The 14830-nt window shown below is 34.1% G+C and overlaps 2 protein-coding genes across 2 annotated transcripts; one reads left to right on the plus strand and one right to left on the minus strand.

Annotated features, from left to right (window-relative positions):
- The first annotated feature begins 3384 nt into the window (after nt 1–3384).
- On the plus strand, nt 3385–4889 carry LOC132172231 (F-box/kelch-repeat protein At3g06240). Its single transcript, XM_059583694.2, has one exon. The coding sequence runs from the start codon at nt 3592–3594 to the stop codon at nt 4774–4776; it is 1185 nt and encodes a 394-aa protein (XP_059439677.2). The 5' UTR covers nt 3385–3591; the 3' UTR covers nt 4777–4889.
- Nucleotides 4890–5420: 531 nt separating this feature from the next.
- Nucleotides 5421–9833, minus strand: LOC132171390 (putative protein phosphatase 2C 34). Its single transcript, XM_059582696.2, has 6 exons — nt 9550–9833; nt 8097–8412; nt 7580–7888; nt 7196–7313; nt 6647–6870; nt 5421–5719 (listed from the first exon to the last, which is right to left on the minus strand). The coding sequence occupies exons 2-6, from the start codon at nt 8337–8339 to the stop codon at nt 5504–5506; spliced, it is 1110 nt and encodes a 369-aa protein (XP_059438679.2). The 5' UTR covers nt 8340–8412; nt 9550–9833; the 3' UTR covers nt 5421–5503.
- Between the last annotated feature and the right edge of the window lie 4997 nt (nt 9834–14830).

Here is a 14830-nt window from a genome sequence, read left to right on the forward strand (position 1 = left end):
CACCCATAGGAAGTCGTCCTCATCCATTTGGCATTTGTGGAAAGATTTATTACTCTCCATCCATACATCACTTGCTGCCTTACAACTCCATAGTGCATGTCCAATAGTCTCTATTTCGGTTTCACAGATGGGGTGCAAAACTGGTCTTTCACAATGCCACGCTTGAAGAGATTGCTTTTGGTAGGCAAAATGTTACTACAAGCCTTCCACAAAAACATCTTGACAGCACGAGGTCCCTTTAAATTCCATACCATTCTCCATAGATGCTTTAGCTGGGAAGGATTGGATGTACTTCCTTCTGCTATAGCACTATTCTCCTTGGCCATATGATACCCACTGCGGACAGAGTAGTCCCCTGTTTTTGTACCCACCCACACAAGTTTATCACCTTGCGTAGCTGGGCAAATTGCCATGCAGCATATTTTCACCGCCTCCTCCTCCATGACGATCTCCTTCACTAGATTGGTCTTCCACCACGTAGTGTCATTGTCAATTAATCACGTGTTCTTACTCTGTGAAAGTGTTCTTACACCGACTTTAATCACACTTTCTTACTCTGTGAATGTGTTCAATTAATCACGTGTTCTTACACCGACTTTAATCACGTGTTCTTACTCTGTTTTTCTAATGATTATGATTATGATTAGTTGCTCAGAAAATTTAAGAATATTTTGGACATCTATTTGAGAGTATAATTCGCTTGGATTTTTATTTGGTATAATTTATTTTGCATCGGATTATTTGGCTTATGTGGCTAATTAAGGTTTCAATATGTGAAAAGTATGGAATGTAACTCATTAAATTGACATCTGCAACTCCACAACTCCAATCAGAACCGCCAAAGACCTCCCTCAGATCAAGTAAAGTGTTCTTTCCTTTTGTTTCCCTGGAAAAAACAAGCTCAATTTGTGTGCCTTGGCTAGGAAATTTTCACTTTTGGGTCAGTTTCTCTCTTTTTCTGGGATTTTGGGGGATTAGTTTGATAAGGATTTTTTTGTTTGTAAATGCGCAGTACCCAGCAACGGAAATTCATGTTCTTTTCTTTGGTTTTTTTTTTTTTTTTTGGTTCCTGGGAAAAATGCTAATTCTTGGAGAGTTTTGCGCTTTGGATTCAGTGTCTCTCTTCAGGGTAAGAATTTTGTCTATCCGCGTTAAACATGATTTTTGTTTAGTGCTAGGCTATGCAAAAAACAATGGCAGCACTGATAATCTATGCTCTTTGGATCACATATATCCCTTTTTTCTCAATTTCATGAGTCCTAATATATGTCAGGTGGGAGATCTTTTGAACTGGAAACAGATTTAGGACTCTGTATCTGACACCTAAGTGGACCTTTATGTGATGCATGTCTTTTCAGTTATTTCTTCTCTACTTGAATATTGAGTATGGTCATAAATCACAGCGTGTCATGTGTAAGTTTAGGATTACGTGGTTCTTCCCACAATTTATACAGCAACATTTCTTTAAATGGATGCAGTCATTTGTTTTGATTTTGGTGCCTATGTGCTTGATTTTGACAGCAAGTAGGAAAGATGAAGATGCAAATAACATGAGAAGAGAAAATTCGATGATGAGTACAGAGTCATTTCAGATATGACTAGCTTTGACACTCTCAGCTATGTATGAGGCATAGGCTACATGCATAGCTCTAACAGTCATTTCATAGTGCTTGCACCATTTGATTGTGTATTTGTTAGTATAATGTTTATAAGAGGTTACTTTCTATGTTAGGGGGAAAAAAAAACTATCTGAATTAAAAAGAGTAATGATATGAGAATATATATGATCTTACCCCAAAGAATTGTTTCAATTTGACATGTTTATGTTTGAGTACTTATCAAACAAAAAGGTTTGTGGGTTTACGCCAATTAGATTGAATGACAAGAAAATACTTTCTTCTGATTATGATTAGTTGCTGAGAAAATTTGAGAATATTTTGGACATTTATTTGGAAAATTTCACTATTTCAATCTTTTATTTTATTTCACTCAAAATTTAAACTTTAATTTGTGAGAGTAGAATTGGACACACAATAACATGTTGGATCTTGGATTTTCATTTGGTATAATTTATTTTGCATCGAATTCAATCATCGAATTAGTTGGCCGCCCCTGGAGAACATCTGTTGACTTATCGATGTTCACTATTTTGTTAATATTTAAATTGCTAAAGTTGTAACATGAAAGTCTACGAGAATGTTATTGTGTTTGAGAAATAGAGTTTTTAAGTCAAATAGTGTTTGGCAAAAGCTTTATTTTTAAGCTTTCGTCAAAAGTGCATTTTTGCAATTTTTAGTCTTTTTGGACTCTTAAAAATGCTTTCAATTTTTTTAACAAAACATGTACTTTTTTTCTTCAAACGTACTTTTTGAGTTTTAAAACGCACGTTTAGGCCTCTAAAACGCAAATCTAAACATGCCCTTAATGACATTTAAAAAAAAAAAAAAAAAAAAATCTAATTGATTGCTATTTTCATCTTACACCTTTATTTCCTATACTTTTTTTTCCCAATAGTATTATTCTATTTTTAAAAAAGAAAAATTCACAAGATGTTTACTTGAAAAAATCTTTGAATTTAAATCATAATTAAAAAAAAAAAAAAAAAAAACCGCTCATGACGCGGATTATATGCTAATAAATTTAATAAATCAATCATTGAATTTGTGGAGTCTACATAAGTTCACAAATCTAATAGTTGATTTATAAAATGATATGAAAGAAATATGGACAAAACATCAACATCAATCATTTTTTGTTTTATAATGAGCGCTAAAGGTGGGTATCGGTTAAGTTCGGTAGAGTCATTTTTGGTTAGGTTAACCATTGTAACTTCTTATAAAACTAGAAATGATTTGTGTTTTATTATAAAAAAGACTTATATTCATGATAAGACCATTTTTTATTTCTAAATAATCATCGTTCTAGTACAATAGATATAACTATGTGCCGTTTCTTCATTCCATACAACATAAAGCAAAACAAAAAGTAATCGTCCATTTTTAGGTTTTTGTCTGTGTTTTATTTTATTTGTAATAGTCCTTTTCCCCCCTTTCCTCTTATTGATTTTTTATTTTTTTAAAAAAAGCCCAATCTCATACCATTGCTAGGTAAATCGAGCATCTCTGGCTATAGTATGTATTTTACCTATTCAAAATTTATTTTTTTATATTTTAGCTATTCAGAAAATAAAGTGTCAATTCAAAATACTTTAAGAGGTAAAGATGTAAAGTGTATTTTATGGAATCAAGTGTCAATGTCAAATACTTTGAGAGATAAAATGTTACCTTTTAAACATTGAGATTAAAAATTCAAATGAATGAAAAGTTAGGAGGTAAATTGTATTTTTTCAAAAAAAAATAATAAAAAATAACATGTCACTTTATTTATTGACGTAGAAAAAACCCACCACAACAACTTGTTGGCACAGCTCTGTTTGAAGTTGGTTCCCCTGTTCTCTTTGTCAAACCTCAAACACCAATCATCAAACCTCGGATTTCTCATCCGTGTTTGCTGTGCAGAATTTAGATCAAGAATTTTCTCTCACTCGCATCATCCTTGTTATCAACAACCAAAGATTATCACCCGGTGATCATGGCTATACCTGAAGATGTTCTGGTGCAGATTCTGCTATGGCTGCCTGTCGTTTCTCTACTGCGATTCAAGTGCGTCTCTAAATCCTGGTACGCTCTCATTACCCACCAAAACTTCACAGAAAAGCACCTCCTCCGCAACCTCTCCACCCCCAACAACAACAACACCGCCCGTTTTCTCGCTCACCGGCGCTACAAAACCACCGGTGATTACGTTGTCTCCAGCCTTTCTTATGAACCACTCCAAGTCCTTCCTCCGACACAACAACCTCTACCGCCGCCGTATTCCGGGATCGACAAGAAGGTGGAGGTTTTCGTGGTGGGCTCTTGCAACGGTGTCGTTTGTCTGTACGACAACTATGATTTGAATATTGTTCTCTGGAACCCTGCAACCAAAGAAACAAAGGTTGTTCCCAAATCAACCCTCCCCCGCTTCCCTGCTTTCTTCCAAGCCAGCACCAATGGCATTGGATTTGGGTTTGATGCCAGAACTAACGACTACAAGATAATCAAGCTTCTTTGTCTCTCTGATCCCGACCCCAAATTGTCGTATTTTCAGATTGATTTCATAGACCAAAACGAGATTTATAGCTTGAGCACCAATTCTTGGAGAAAGGTGGACAACCCCCCCTGCATAATTTTTGATGGGTTTAAAGGTATGAAGGCATACACAAATGGGATTGCTTCTGGGTGGGGATTATGTGGGTGGGAGAGTATTTTGTCGTTTGACATGAGCAGTGAGGCATTTCTAGCAACACCGCTGCCAAATGAAAGAATCATAGGGCGAAAGAGTGAAAATTGGAGAGAGTTTTTTGTGATGAATGAAAAGGTTGCTCTGGCTGTTGGTGTGTTGAATGAAGATCAGCTGGGGATTGGGTTTGATGTGTGGTTGTTGAATGAATATGGTGTGAAGGAGTCTTGGGCTAAGCTCTTCACTCTTGGACCTTTTACAGGAATCAGAAAACCATTGGGATTTTGGAAGAATGAGATTGCATTGTTCTTGGAAAGTAGTGGTGGACGGCTGGTCGTGTATGATTCCTCTACCAAAGAAATGGTTGATCTTCAAATTGATGGAGAGCCATTGTCGTTGCAGGTGATTACTTATATGGAGACCCTGGTCTCTGTCAAGGGAGGAAATCAGGAAATGGGATTTGAAAAGCAGGACACACTTACATGGATGCCTTAAAGAGTTTTATTTATTGTTATCAAATGATGCCTCTCTTATATATAAACCTTATCCCTGTAAATTTTCTATTATAAAGGAACCCATAAGAACAAATAAGGGTTCTAGGACATCAATCTGATTTGTAGCTTATTCATATAAATATGTTTTATTAGACTGAGTTGTATGAATTAGCTGCTTATGTTCTTTTATATTGTCTCGTACAAATAAGCAGAAAAAAGAAGAAGATGAAATTAGATAAACAAGAAGCAACACTATCAAACGCAGTAACTAGTAATAAGGATATGAAAAAGCTAACCCATTTAATATTCTGCATTATAAATAGGCCCACTATCTAGAATAATATACTCTTTATTTCAAATTACATAAATATAATTTAAAGTTGATAGATTTAACAGTGTACATGATATCAATATTAACACATCTTTTAAAATATTTAAATAATTAATTATGTACATTGTTAGATGCACTAGCTTTAAATCCGAAGTAAGAATTATCAATTTCAACGGAGATGATCCATATACCATATTCCATCCTACAGGAATTAATCATTATTACTCATTACTCATGACATTATAATTTTTTTTTTCCTTAAATTCTTGGTTGGAATATGCTCATCCCTGCCCAATTAAATTTATAACTTGACGAGCAGAGAAAACATCATTTCACGTGAATATTTGCTAATCAAGATTACATTGAAGAACACAGAGCAATTAACATGGCATCTACACTACTGGTGTGGTGTAATAACAGGGTGAATTTGCAGAGAGGAAGGAGAAGAGTGAAAAAAGAGACAAATGGCTGAAATGTCATCCATCGCAATTGCACTCCTCTTGCGCTTCCATGCACGGGCAGCACACTCAACAAGACGCTTCGCTGAGGTTGTCCTGTCCGGTGTTGAAGACACAATTTGTACTGCTTCTTGATTGGAGACAACATCCCACACCTAATGGAGAAAAAAGCACTCAAATGTTTGTTCACGTTGCATAATAACAAAATGTTTCCAGAAGAAATGAAATCATCCAAGCTAGGAGTACATAGATTGGTAGATAAAACTGTGAATTCACCGTTATTTGCTTCAGTTTTCATGAATCACAATGGTGTAATTGCTGACAAAATTATTCATAGATTTTCTATCAAGAAATGGTGTAAAAAATTGTTGTGAGTACACTTATAAATGTTGAGTCCTACATTGAGAAAATATAAAAGAAAATAGTATTTAATATACCTAAATGGACCTTAGTCCATTAGTTTAGGCTTCTAGGCTAGAGTTGTATTCAACTATGTATATTAATGTACTCTTAGTAAAAAAAAATTTCATAACTATTTTATCTCCCAACAAGTGGGTATCAGAACCATAGTTAGCTTTTTGGGAAGGATGTCTAAATGCGTCGGGTTTGGAATTGTGTCTGCATCCGCAACTCTTAACACGAGACATTCTTGAAAATGTAAAAAGACTCACAAGCGAGGGGGAGTTGGGTCAATGTGAAGAGATTTACAAGTGAGGAGAAGATTGTTGTGAGTACACTTGTGAGTGTTGAGTCACACATTGAGAAAATATAAAAGAAAATAGTATTTAATATACCTAAGTGGATCTTAGCCTATTAGCTTAGGCTTTTGGGCTAAAATTGTGTTCAACTATATATATTAATGTACTCTTGGTAAAAAACTTTATAACCGCTTTATCTCCCAATAAGAACTAATATTTCTCTGCAACAGAAACATCAGTTTTCCAACCATTAGATCTCTATAGTGCTCTAGGTGATATATCAGAAGAAAGGGCCAATGCCAAACTAAGGATGACAACAATGACAGCTTTAAGATTATCCTCTTTTTAAAGCAACTTTAAATCTACTAGGATTATAGTCCATACCCCATCAGTTGCCAGCACGACGAATTGGTCTCTGCTGGTTATATTCCTTTGTGTCACTTCCGGCACAGAAATTAGTCCAAAGCCCTTTACACAGTAATCTCCAAAGGCTCTAGACATTGCCAGTCCAGGTGATTCCTCATCTGGCAGCCAGACCCTATGCACCCCTGGCTCGTCATCTAAACTGAAGACTCTCCCTCTACACTGAATTATCCTCTCAGCTTCCTCTGCAACCAAAATCAACACAAACGTTAAACTCCATTAAAGGGAAATGAATGACAGAAGTTTTGACGACTGTGAGAGAACTTTAGAGGAGATCAAGTAATTTTTGAATAATTGCTTATGTTTCTCCTTTGAGAATTAGTTATTTCGATTTTCTTGTTCTTTTTGCTCTTTCTAGCTAGGTACTTCCTCTTGTATACTTTGTGTGTACATAAGGGTGCCTTTACGTTTTTAATATATTTGTTGATTACTTAAAAAAAAAAAAAAAAAAACATTTTGTTTCCACACACACGCAGAGGGAAATAGAGAGAAAGAGAGAGAGAGACTAACGAGGTAAATTGGGCTTGAAGTCAACAGTAAGCTGAACTGGAACCAAGCTTCCATCATCTGAAGTGGTAGCCAATACAGCACGAGAGTCACCAACATTTGCAACAACAAAGAATTCACCCTGGAAAAATGAAAATGTCAAGTTAATCCTGATAAAATTTTACTAATAACATAAGTAATTCTTTACTAGAATATTCAATCAATGGCATTGGGGATTCCCTAAATTCCAGAAGGAAATCAAGTCGAAATGATTACATTTAAGACAGTTTTCCCAGTCTATCCCCCCACGAGTCACTCCCTCTTCCTACTAAAGACTTTATCTGAACCAATAACTGATAACAAAGAGAGTTCACCTAAATTTTCATCAGAAGTAGGAATCTCAATTACCTGTCTAACAATTGTGAGGGCAGTTGTTCCGCTATTGAATGTATCGATTTTACGATGTTGCTCGAGTTCTTGATCAATGGCAGCACAAGTCTTTAGGTAGGAATGCTTCCATATATTAAACCAATGACGCTTTTTATCAGATTCCAAGTCACATTCTGGGTCAAGAGAAGTTTGAGCAACTGTCTCCTGCCAATTGAATAGTAAAGATGGTGGCATTGATTCTCTGACCATTTTAGCCACAAAATGGCCCCATAAGCCATGCCCATCAAAAATCCCACAAAAGATCATGTCTTCTTGGCATCCAAATTCCTACCACAATAATATCATAAATGAGAATTCCCCATTTGATTGTCAACATAGAAAACGAAAATGTGTCATTGAATCAAATATAAGGTTGTAGATTATTGTATCCAGTGCAACAATTTAAGTTTTCATTTTCATTTAGTTCTACTACTACGGCTAGGCACTCAAAGATGGAAAGTAAGAAGAAATCTGCCAATGTTCCAAGCATACATACCTCCCACACGATGGAGCAATCCTGGTTCGCTCCTTTCTGGCCTTTCTTTGAGAAAACTGAGGCAAAGTTGTTAGAACCATCAACATTTACAGTGCCAGAAGTGCGTAAAATCAAGCCATTCTTCTTTGCCTCCTTTGCCATTGCCTCAGCGGCTTCTCTTCCACTGCATTTGCCAGAATTCCTCCCCTTTTTGAATGAAAAGGACCTCGCCAGCCCATTGAACATGGAGGATAAATGCCCCATCAGCTAAGAAATTCAATTCCCTCCACCCACTAATATGAGGAGTGGTGCTTCCTTTTTGTAGAGACTCAGAAACCTGAACATTCAAAATTTATATAATAGTCACATACAGGGCACGGGGATCTCGAAATGAGAGAGTTCAAAGAAAATAAAATCCTTAAATATTTTCTATATTTTTCTCTGACATTCTTGCTTCAGAACCAACTAGAAGTACATAATCTGACTCAGAAAGCTAAGAAACTCAGAATTTATTTACAGAAACAAACAAAAAACTTTGAATCTGAAAAACATTACTGGGAATATTCATATTCTTACATGGAATTCCAGCGTTGCATATGGAGTTTTTTTAATCAGCAGTCCAGAATTTCTTTAAAATAAGGAGGAGAAGAAAAAAAAACAGCTTTAAATCTATTCACTTTTGCAGGCTATGCTGTTGGTGCTTTGTTTTGCAGCTGAGAAAAGGTAAATAGATCAAAAGACAAAACTTAAAAACTTCCTATTCTTTTCCTTTCTTTTGCTTCTATCCCTTGAGAACAGAAATAAATGGAAAAAGAGCAATATTGCGATCCTATTCTTGCCTTTTCTTAATTTGTTTTTCTGTATATCCTCAGCTTCCAGACAAAACGTTAGGCTATGTTTGGTTGCTTATACAATGTATGAAGATTTAGAAGCAAAAATATCTGAAGCTTCAGGTATTTTACATCATTTAGGAGCCAAAACGCCATTAAACAGAGATAAAGACGGCTTATTGCTCGACTGAAATGAGTTTTTAGTTCTTAAAGACCAAACTTAAAAAAGAAGAAAATAGATTATAAAAAAAAAATAAAAAATAAAAAAGGATTCATAATTTCCATTTTCTCTGTTTTTCGCAAATCTCCCGACGCGACCAAACAAAACCCAGAAAGAAACATTTAATGAAGAAAAACAAAACAAGCTAAGTTGAGCTTCCCATCCATCACCGACCACACAAAACAGACAGTTCGTCAAAACTTTCTTTTCGATCCCAATTTTCTCACCAACCAAACAATACCCAGAAGAAAATTCAAACAGAAAACACACAACCGAGGCTCTGAGCTGAGCTTCTCATCCAAACAAAACAAAACCAATGAGTGTCCCGTGGTTTTCTTTCATCACCCAAAACAGAACCTTTTTTCCAGAACTTCCAAACAAACAAAAAAACGCAAAAACCAAACCAATCAAATACGTAATAGACCTCGAGTTTCGAGCGACTTTTTTTGTTGGATGACGAGAAACTAGAGCGCCGGAATCTGACGCAGTCGCCGGGAAATGGGCTTTCCTTGCCGGAAGGTGACAAAACTCCGACAAACAGAGCTGGGAGTTGGAGAAAACGAAGCCAAAGAAGCTCGGCAGTCCATTATAGTAGTGCGTTTTGTCTGGTTGTGATTTTATCTGAGAAGAAAACAATGACAGAGGGGAGAGACCGTGTTGTTCATACAAACGACAATCACTGTACGTAATCTTGCTCCGTATCTAACTGTGTGTTCGTGTAACTAATCTATGTGCTTTTATTTATTTCTTTCCATTAATGTTTTTAGTACTTTCTTATTAATGTTTCTAATTTTTGTACTACTTTCTTATATATATATAATGAGGCTTTTTTATTTTTTTCTTCTTCTTCTTTTTTTTACTGCAAATTAAAATCCATTAATTTGTTAAAATTTTCTTTCTTATGTTTTTTATTTTTTGTTTTAAAAATAAAAATATTAATAAATAACTTAAAACACAAAACATTCAAAATTATTTTAGTATTTTTATATATGTGACGGACGAAAAAGAAAAAAAAAAACTTCCAAAACATTAATAAACATACTAATAAAAACAATTGGTTTGGTGTATTCCAAATGTTGAATGCAATATTGTCAACTATGGGTAGCCAAATTTTGAGACTTCTACTGTTATAAATATCATGGCTGTGATGGTATTGATAAATGCAAAAGCTGACCAATTCTTTCATATTTTTCACTTAGTATTTATAAAAATCTCTAATTCAATCTATTAAATTGATTTTTTTTTCTTCTTCTTCTTTCTTAAGCATGTGATCTCCCTTGAGCGTAATTTACTAGACTTATTTATGATGCATATCAATTTTCTTACGTCAACATGCTCTACATATCACTCTCAATTGCCAAGAAATAACGGAATAATATGTATACCTCGCAATTTTGGCACGGCACGACTCGTGTATTCAATTCGAGTTAAATATGAAAGTAGTAGTTTAGGATTAAGAGATTTGACTCATTTAATTAAATAAATCGAATTGTGATCTACCCTAACACGAATTAAAGATTTTGAACCTTTGATTATGGGTAAAAAGACGGTTAGGATTAGTGATTGACTAAAATTGCTAACCGTAACCACCTAGGTTGTCAACCGGCGGTTAGCGGTTAGTAACTATAATAACTGCTAACCATTTTTTAATAGAAAAAATTAAAATATTTTTTTTTTTAAAAAAAAGATATTGTTTATATGATGATACGATAATATCATACTACATATGACATCGTTTTTAAATTTTTATACATTTTATATATATTTAAAATTTTAAACAAGAAAACGACATTGTTTGATGTATATATATAGCGGTTAACGATTTTAAAAAATCCTAAAACCATAACTACTTAAACGGTTAATAGTTTTAAGTTTTGAAAAAGCCTAATTTGACATTGTTTCACCCCTAGCCTTGATAATATGGTGTCCATACTTATCAGGTCGTGTGTTGGGAGATGCTTGCATGTGGTGGATGACAGAGAATATGAACGGCTGATAACATCCCGAAGTTTTGGAACTTGATATATGGTATTTTAGGGTTTCTTGGGAGTCATTTCCAGATTTATTACTATTTAATGAAAGAGATAACACCTTGCTATTATTATTTTTTTTAAAAAAAAAAACACACACACACATCGATTATGAATAGGAAATATATGGATGACCTTTTCTGGCCTAACAAGATAATATTGATAATTACAATTAAAGTAAATTAAATTAATCATTTAAATAATTATGTGAAAGAGATTACGAATGTTGGGAGTTGTATTTATAAGGCCTCGTTTGGTTCGCGGATTGTCTAGTCCATTGGAAAATGATTAGTTACCACTGGGATTAGCTACCACTAGGAATAGATTAACTAGTCCTATTCTTTTGTGGGCAATTGACACGATAATTTTAATCCCACAGGAAATGATTAGCCAAGCCACTCGTTTTTTAGTGGCTTAGCTAACTCTGTGTGTATAGGATTAGTAATCCCATGGGAATAGATTATTCTCAGGAATAGAGTGTTACCAAACAAAGGACTAGCTATACCTAGTGTTAGTTAGTCCAATTCAAAGGTCTAATCCGCGAATCAAACGGAGCCTAAATGTATAAATGTGTATCGTACACCTGGCTAGTTGTTGGCCAACGGCTTCATTGTTTTTTGTTTTTTTTTTTAATGGAACAAAACCGCCCCAATTCAAATACATTAAACAATAATCATTATCATTTGATTAATCTATATTAAGAACTCAACATATATATAAATATAAAGTTGATAACGGTGAATATTTATTTTAGTAGGAAGGCAAATCAGAATAATACACGTATGCAGGAGAAAAAGAAGAAATGATTTTAAATGGAGAAGAGAAAAATAATTTGTCCGTTGGAGTTTGCGTCATATGATTATAGTGACATAATTAAACTTTTGAATATATGTTCTAGCGACAAGGTCGTTATTGATTTTTTCAAATCAATCAAGCTCATAATTGACAGTTTTGTACACATTTTTTTTAAACCTTTATTTTCTGGCTTGAGTAATATATAAAAAATTTAAAAAAATTAGATGGGATTTTTTTAAAATTTTTTTTTATATTAAACCGACATCTATTTTTAAAGGATGTAATTTTTACTTGCGTTTTAATAAATTATAATTCTCTAATCCAATTTAAAAAGAAAAATTTAACTATCAACTTGGGGAGACTCAAATTCAAACATTTATTAATCACTAAATCTTGTGTGAGTGATCTAAAGTTTTTGGGCCACCATCCCGTCGGTGAAGTAGATAATATTAATCATACATAGAATTGTAAAAATTAGCAGATTAATTGTTTATTGCGCACCGACCACTTATCGATCACCATCAAGCCAACTTCTGGCTGTCGGTTGATGAAATAAAAATATTGTTTTGGCATCGGTCTGGTTTGGTAGGCGGTATAATTTTTTTTTATCGGTACTTAGCCGATTTTTTAAGTGAATTTTGAATTTTATCTGGTAACTTTTCTTATTGTGTTTGTCAAACTGATTTGTGGTTGTCATTTTGATCAATGTTTCATGAATTTACTTTTTCTTTTCATTTATGAAACATATTTTTTACTGAATCTATAGTTACAAAGAAGTTGATAAATCTTAACATAAAAACTTGTAACTAACAATTAAGTGACTTAACCGACTAACCGATTAATTGAAAAAGTCGAAACTATTCCTTGATATGAAGTCACTTAATTAATCGACTTAATCGATTTTTATGAATCGGTAGGCAAAAAACCCCTATCGACACTGACTAAACCGATATCCACCCTTACATAGAAGAATAATTACACTAAAAAAAAAAAAATCGAAGTTTGGATTACCATATATATATATATATATATAATCACACCAAATCGAAGTTTGGCATGATGTGTTGTATTGTATGTGTACAAATTTGGTGAAGGGGGGTACGGTAGAATCAACAAGTGCACCCACTTATGATATATATTATATATATAACCTTACTTTCATATTAAATGTGAAATATTTAACTAAAATAAAAGATGAACAAAATTTGGCGCATGTTTTGATGACAAAATCTAGGCAACTAAGCATGCAATTTAATATTGAGTATTAGATTCCAATTGGGTGTTGGTAGGAAAAGGCCAACCTGATCTTCCATGGAAAACTTATTTCTTAAGTATGAAAAAAAAAAAAAAAAACACTGTTTACCCAAACAGCTCCTTACCTAAACCCACTACATACAACAGTGGCAGCCGAAATTTAAGGCACGAGTCATTTCCTTAAAAAGTAAAGGTATGTGGAGGAGAGGCGAAGTTGATGACCAGAGATGGGCCCACGCCCACCTACAGCCTACAGGCCACAGCATCATGGCTGACCAGTCTGTGCAGAGTGACCCATGATAAAAGACTCGAGACCCATATTCTTTTGTGGGTCCTAAGTCCTAGAAAGTCATTAATTTCTATAGTCGGTTAATTTCCATCATGGGAAAGTTGTGGTGTATAAAGTGACACGCCTTTAACTTGTCCCTTACTTTCAGTGGGGTGGTCCACATGTGATTCATTCAAATCCACATGAGTAATGGATCCTGCATCAACTGTAGAATGTTTGTACCATTTGACAATCAAATGCTTCTCGCTGAGAAGCAATATCTTCCTTCCTTAAATGTAATTATTTATAGGTTAACGAAAATTTAAAGTTATTTTTATAATTTTATAATTTCATAGTAGTTGTTTCTAATTTTTTAAAATGTTATGTTCTGTTTTATAAGAATTTTATGCTCTTGATATTTCATCAATGGAAGTTATGTACGTTCGGTTTTTTTTTTCAAAAATGCTCCTTACTGCACATGAGACGGAGACCCATATTTTTTTCTAAGGACTTTTCACAATTATTTGATAATATATTGTAAGACAATATATATGAAACGCTCAAATACTATTTGTTATCGGTTTAAGCATTTTAAAAACATATTTGTTTATCTTTTCAAGCGCAATTTTTTAGAAACGTATTATTTATTAATATATTTTTTAAAAAACTTTATAAAAGTCTCATAAATTTTTACGCGTTTTGAGAATATTTTTTACAATTTAAAAACTCTTAAATTCATTTATCGAACACTTTAATCTTTCGAAATCGAACGCCCAAACGCACCCTTAATTTCATGTTGCGGTACACATGTGATCCATGCATGGCATCTGCTACTTCACACTGTTAAACCACGGGATAAAGGTCGGTGCAAAGCGAGGGAAGGAAGGTGTGAGTGCACGGGGCCAGGGGTATAGGTGCGGCAAGTGTTAGCAAATAGAAGGGTGCCACGTAATGACCAAACAATCACATGTGGGTCGGTGCACTCGAATAAGGACGTCCAAAAGTTTCCAGAGAATGCGTCAAAACGAGGCTTCTCTTTGTCAATTGGTAGGTGCGGAGTCATGAGCCTACGTACGAAAGTTTGTAGCAAATTCTCAACTCTTATCCCAATAATGCTAAAATAAAAAATTTTGTTTCTTTATTTTTAATTATTTTAAATATCACGTAATTTTAAAAATTAATAATAATCATTTTAAATTCAAATAAATTAATACACAAATTACATTACAAAAATGCGAACATGGGAGACTGGGTCCCATATGTTTTGACCCATCAGGCCACCAATGGAGTGCCCTGTTTTGATATTTTTGATGTGACATGGAGAGTCAATTATTTTAAGACACAGTCACACAAACACT

This window comes from Corylus avellana, chromosome 1, assembly GCF_965113065.1.
Source record: "Corylus avellana chromosome 1, dhCorAvel1.hap1.2, whole genome shotgun sequence".
In the NCBI taxonomy this organism is placed as follows: Eukaryota; Viridiplantae; Streptophyta; class Magnoliopsida; order Fagales; family Betulaceae; genus Corylus; species Corylus avellana.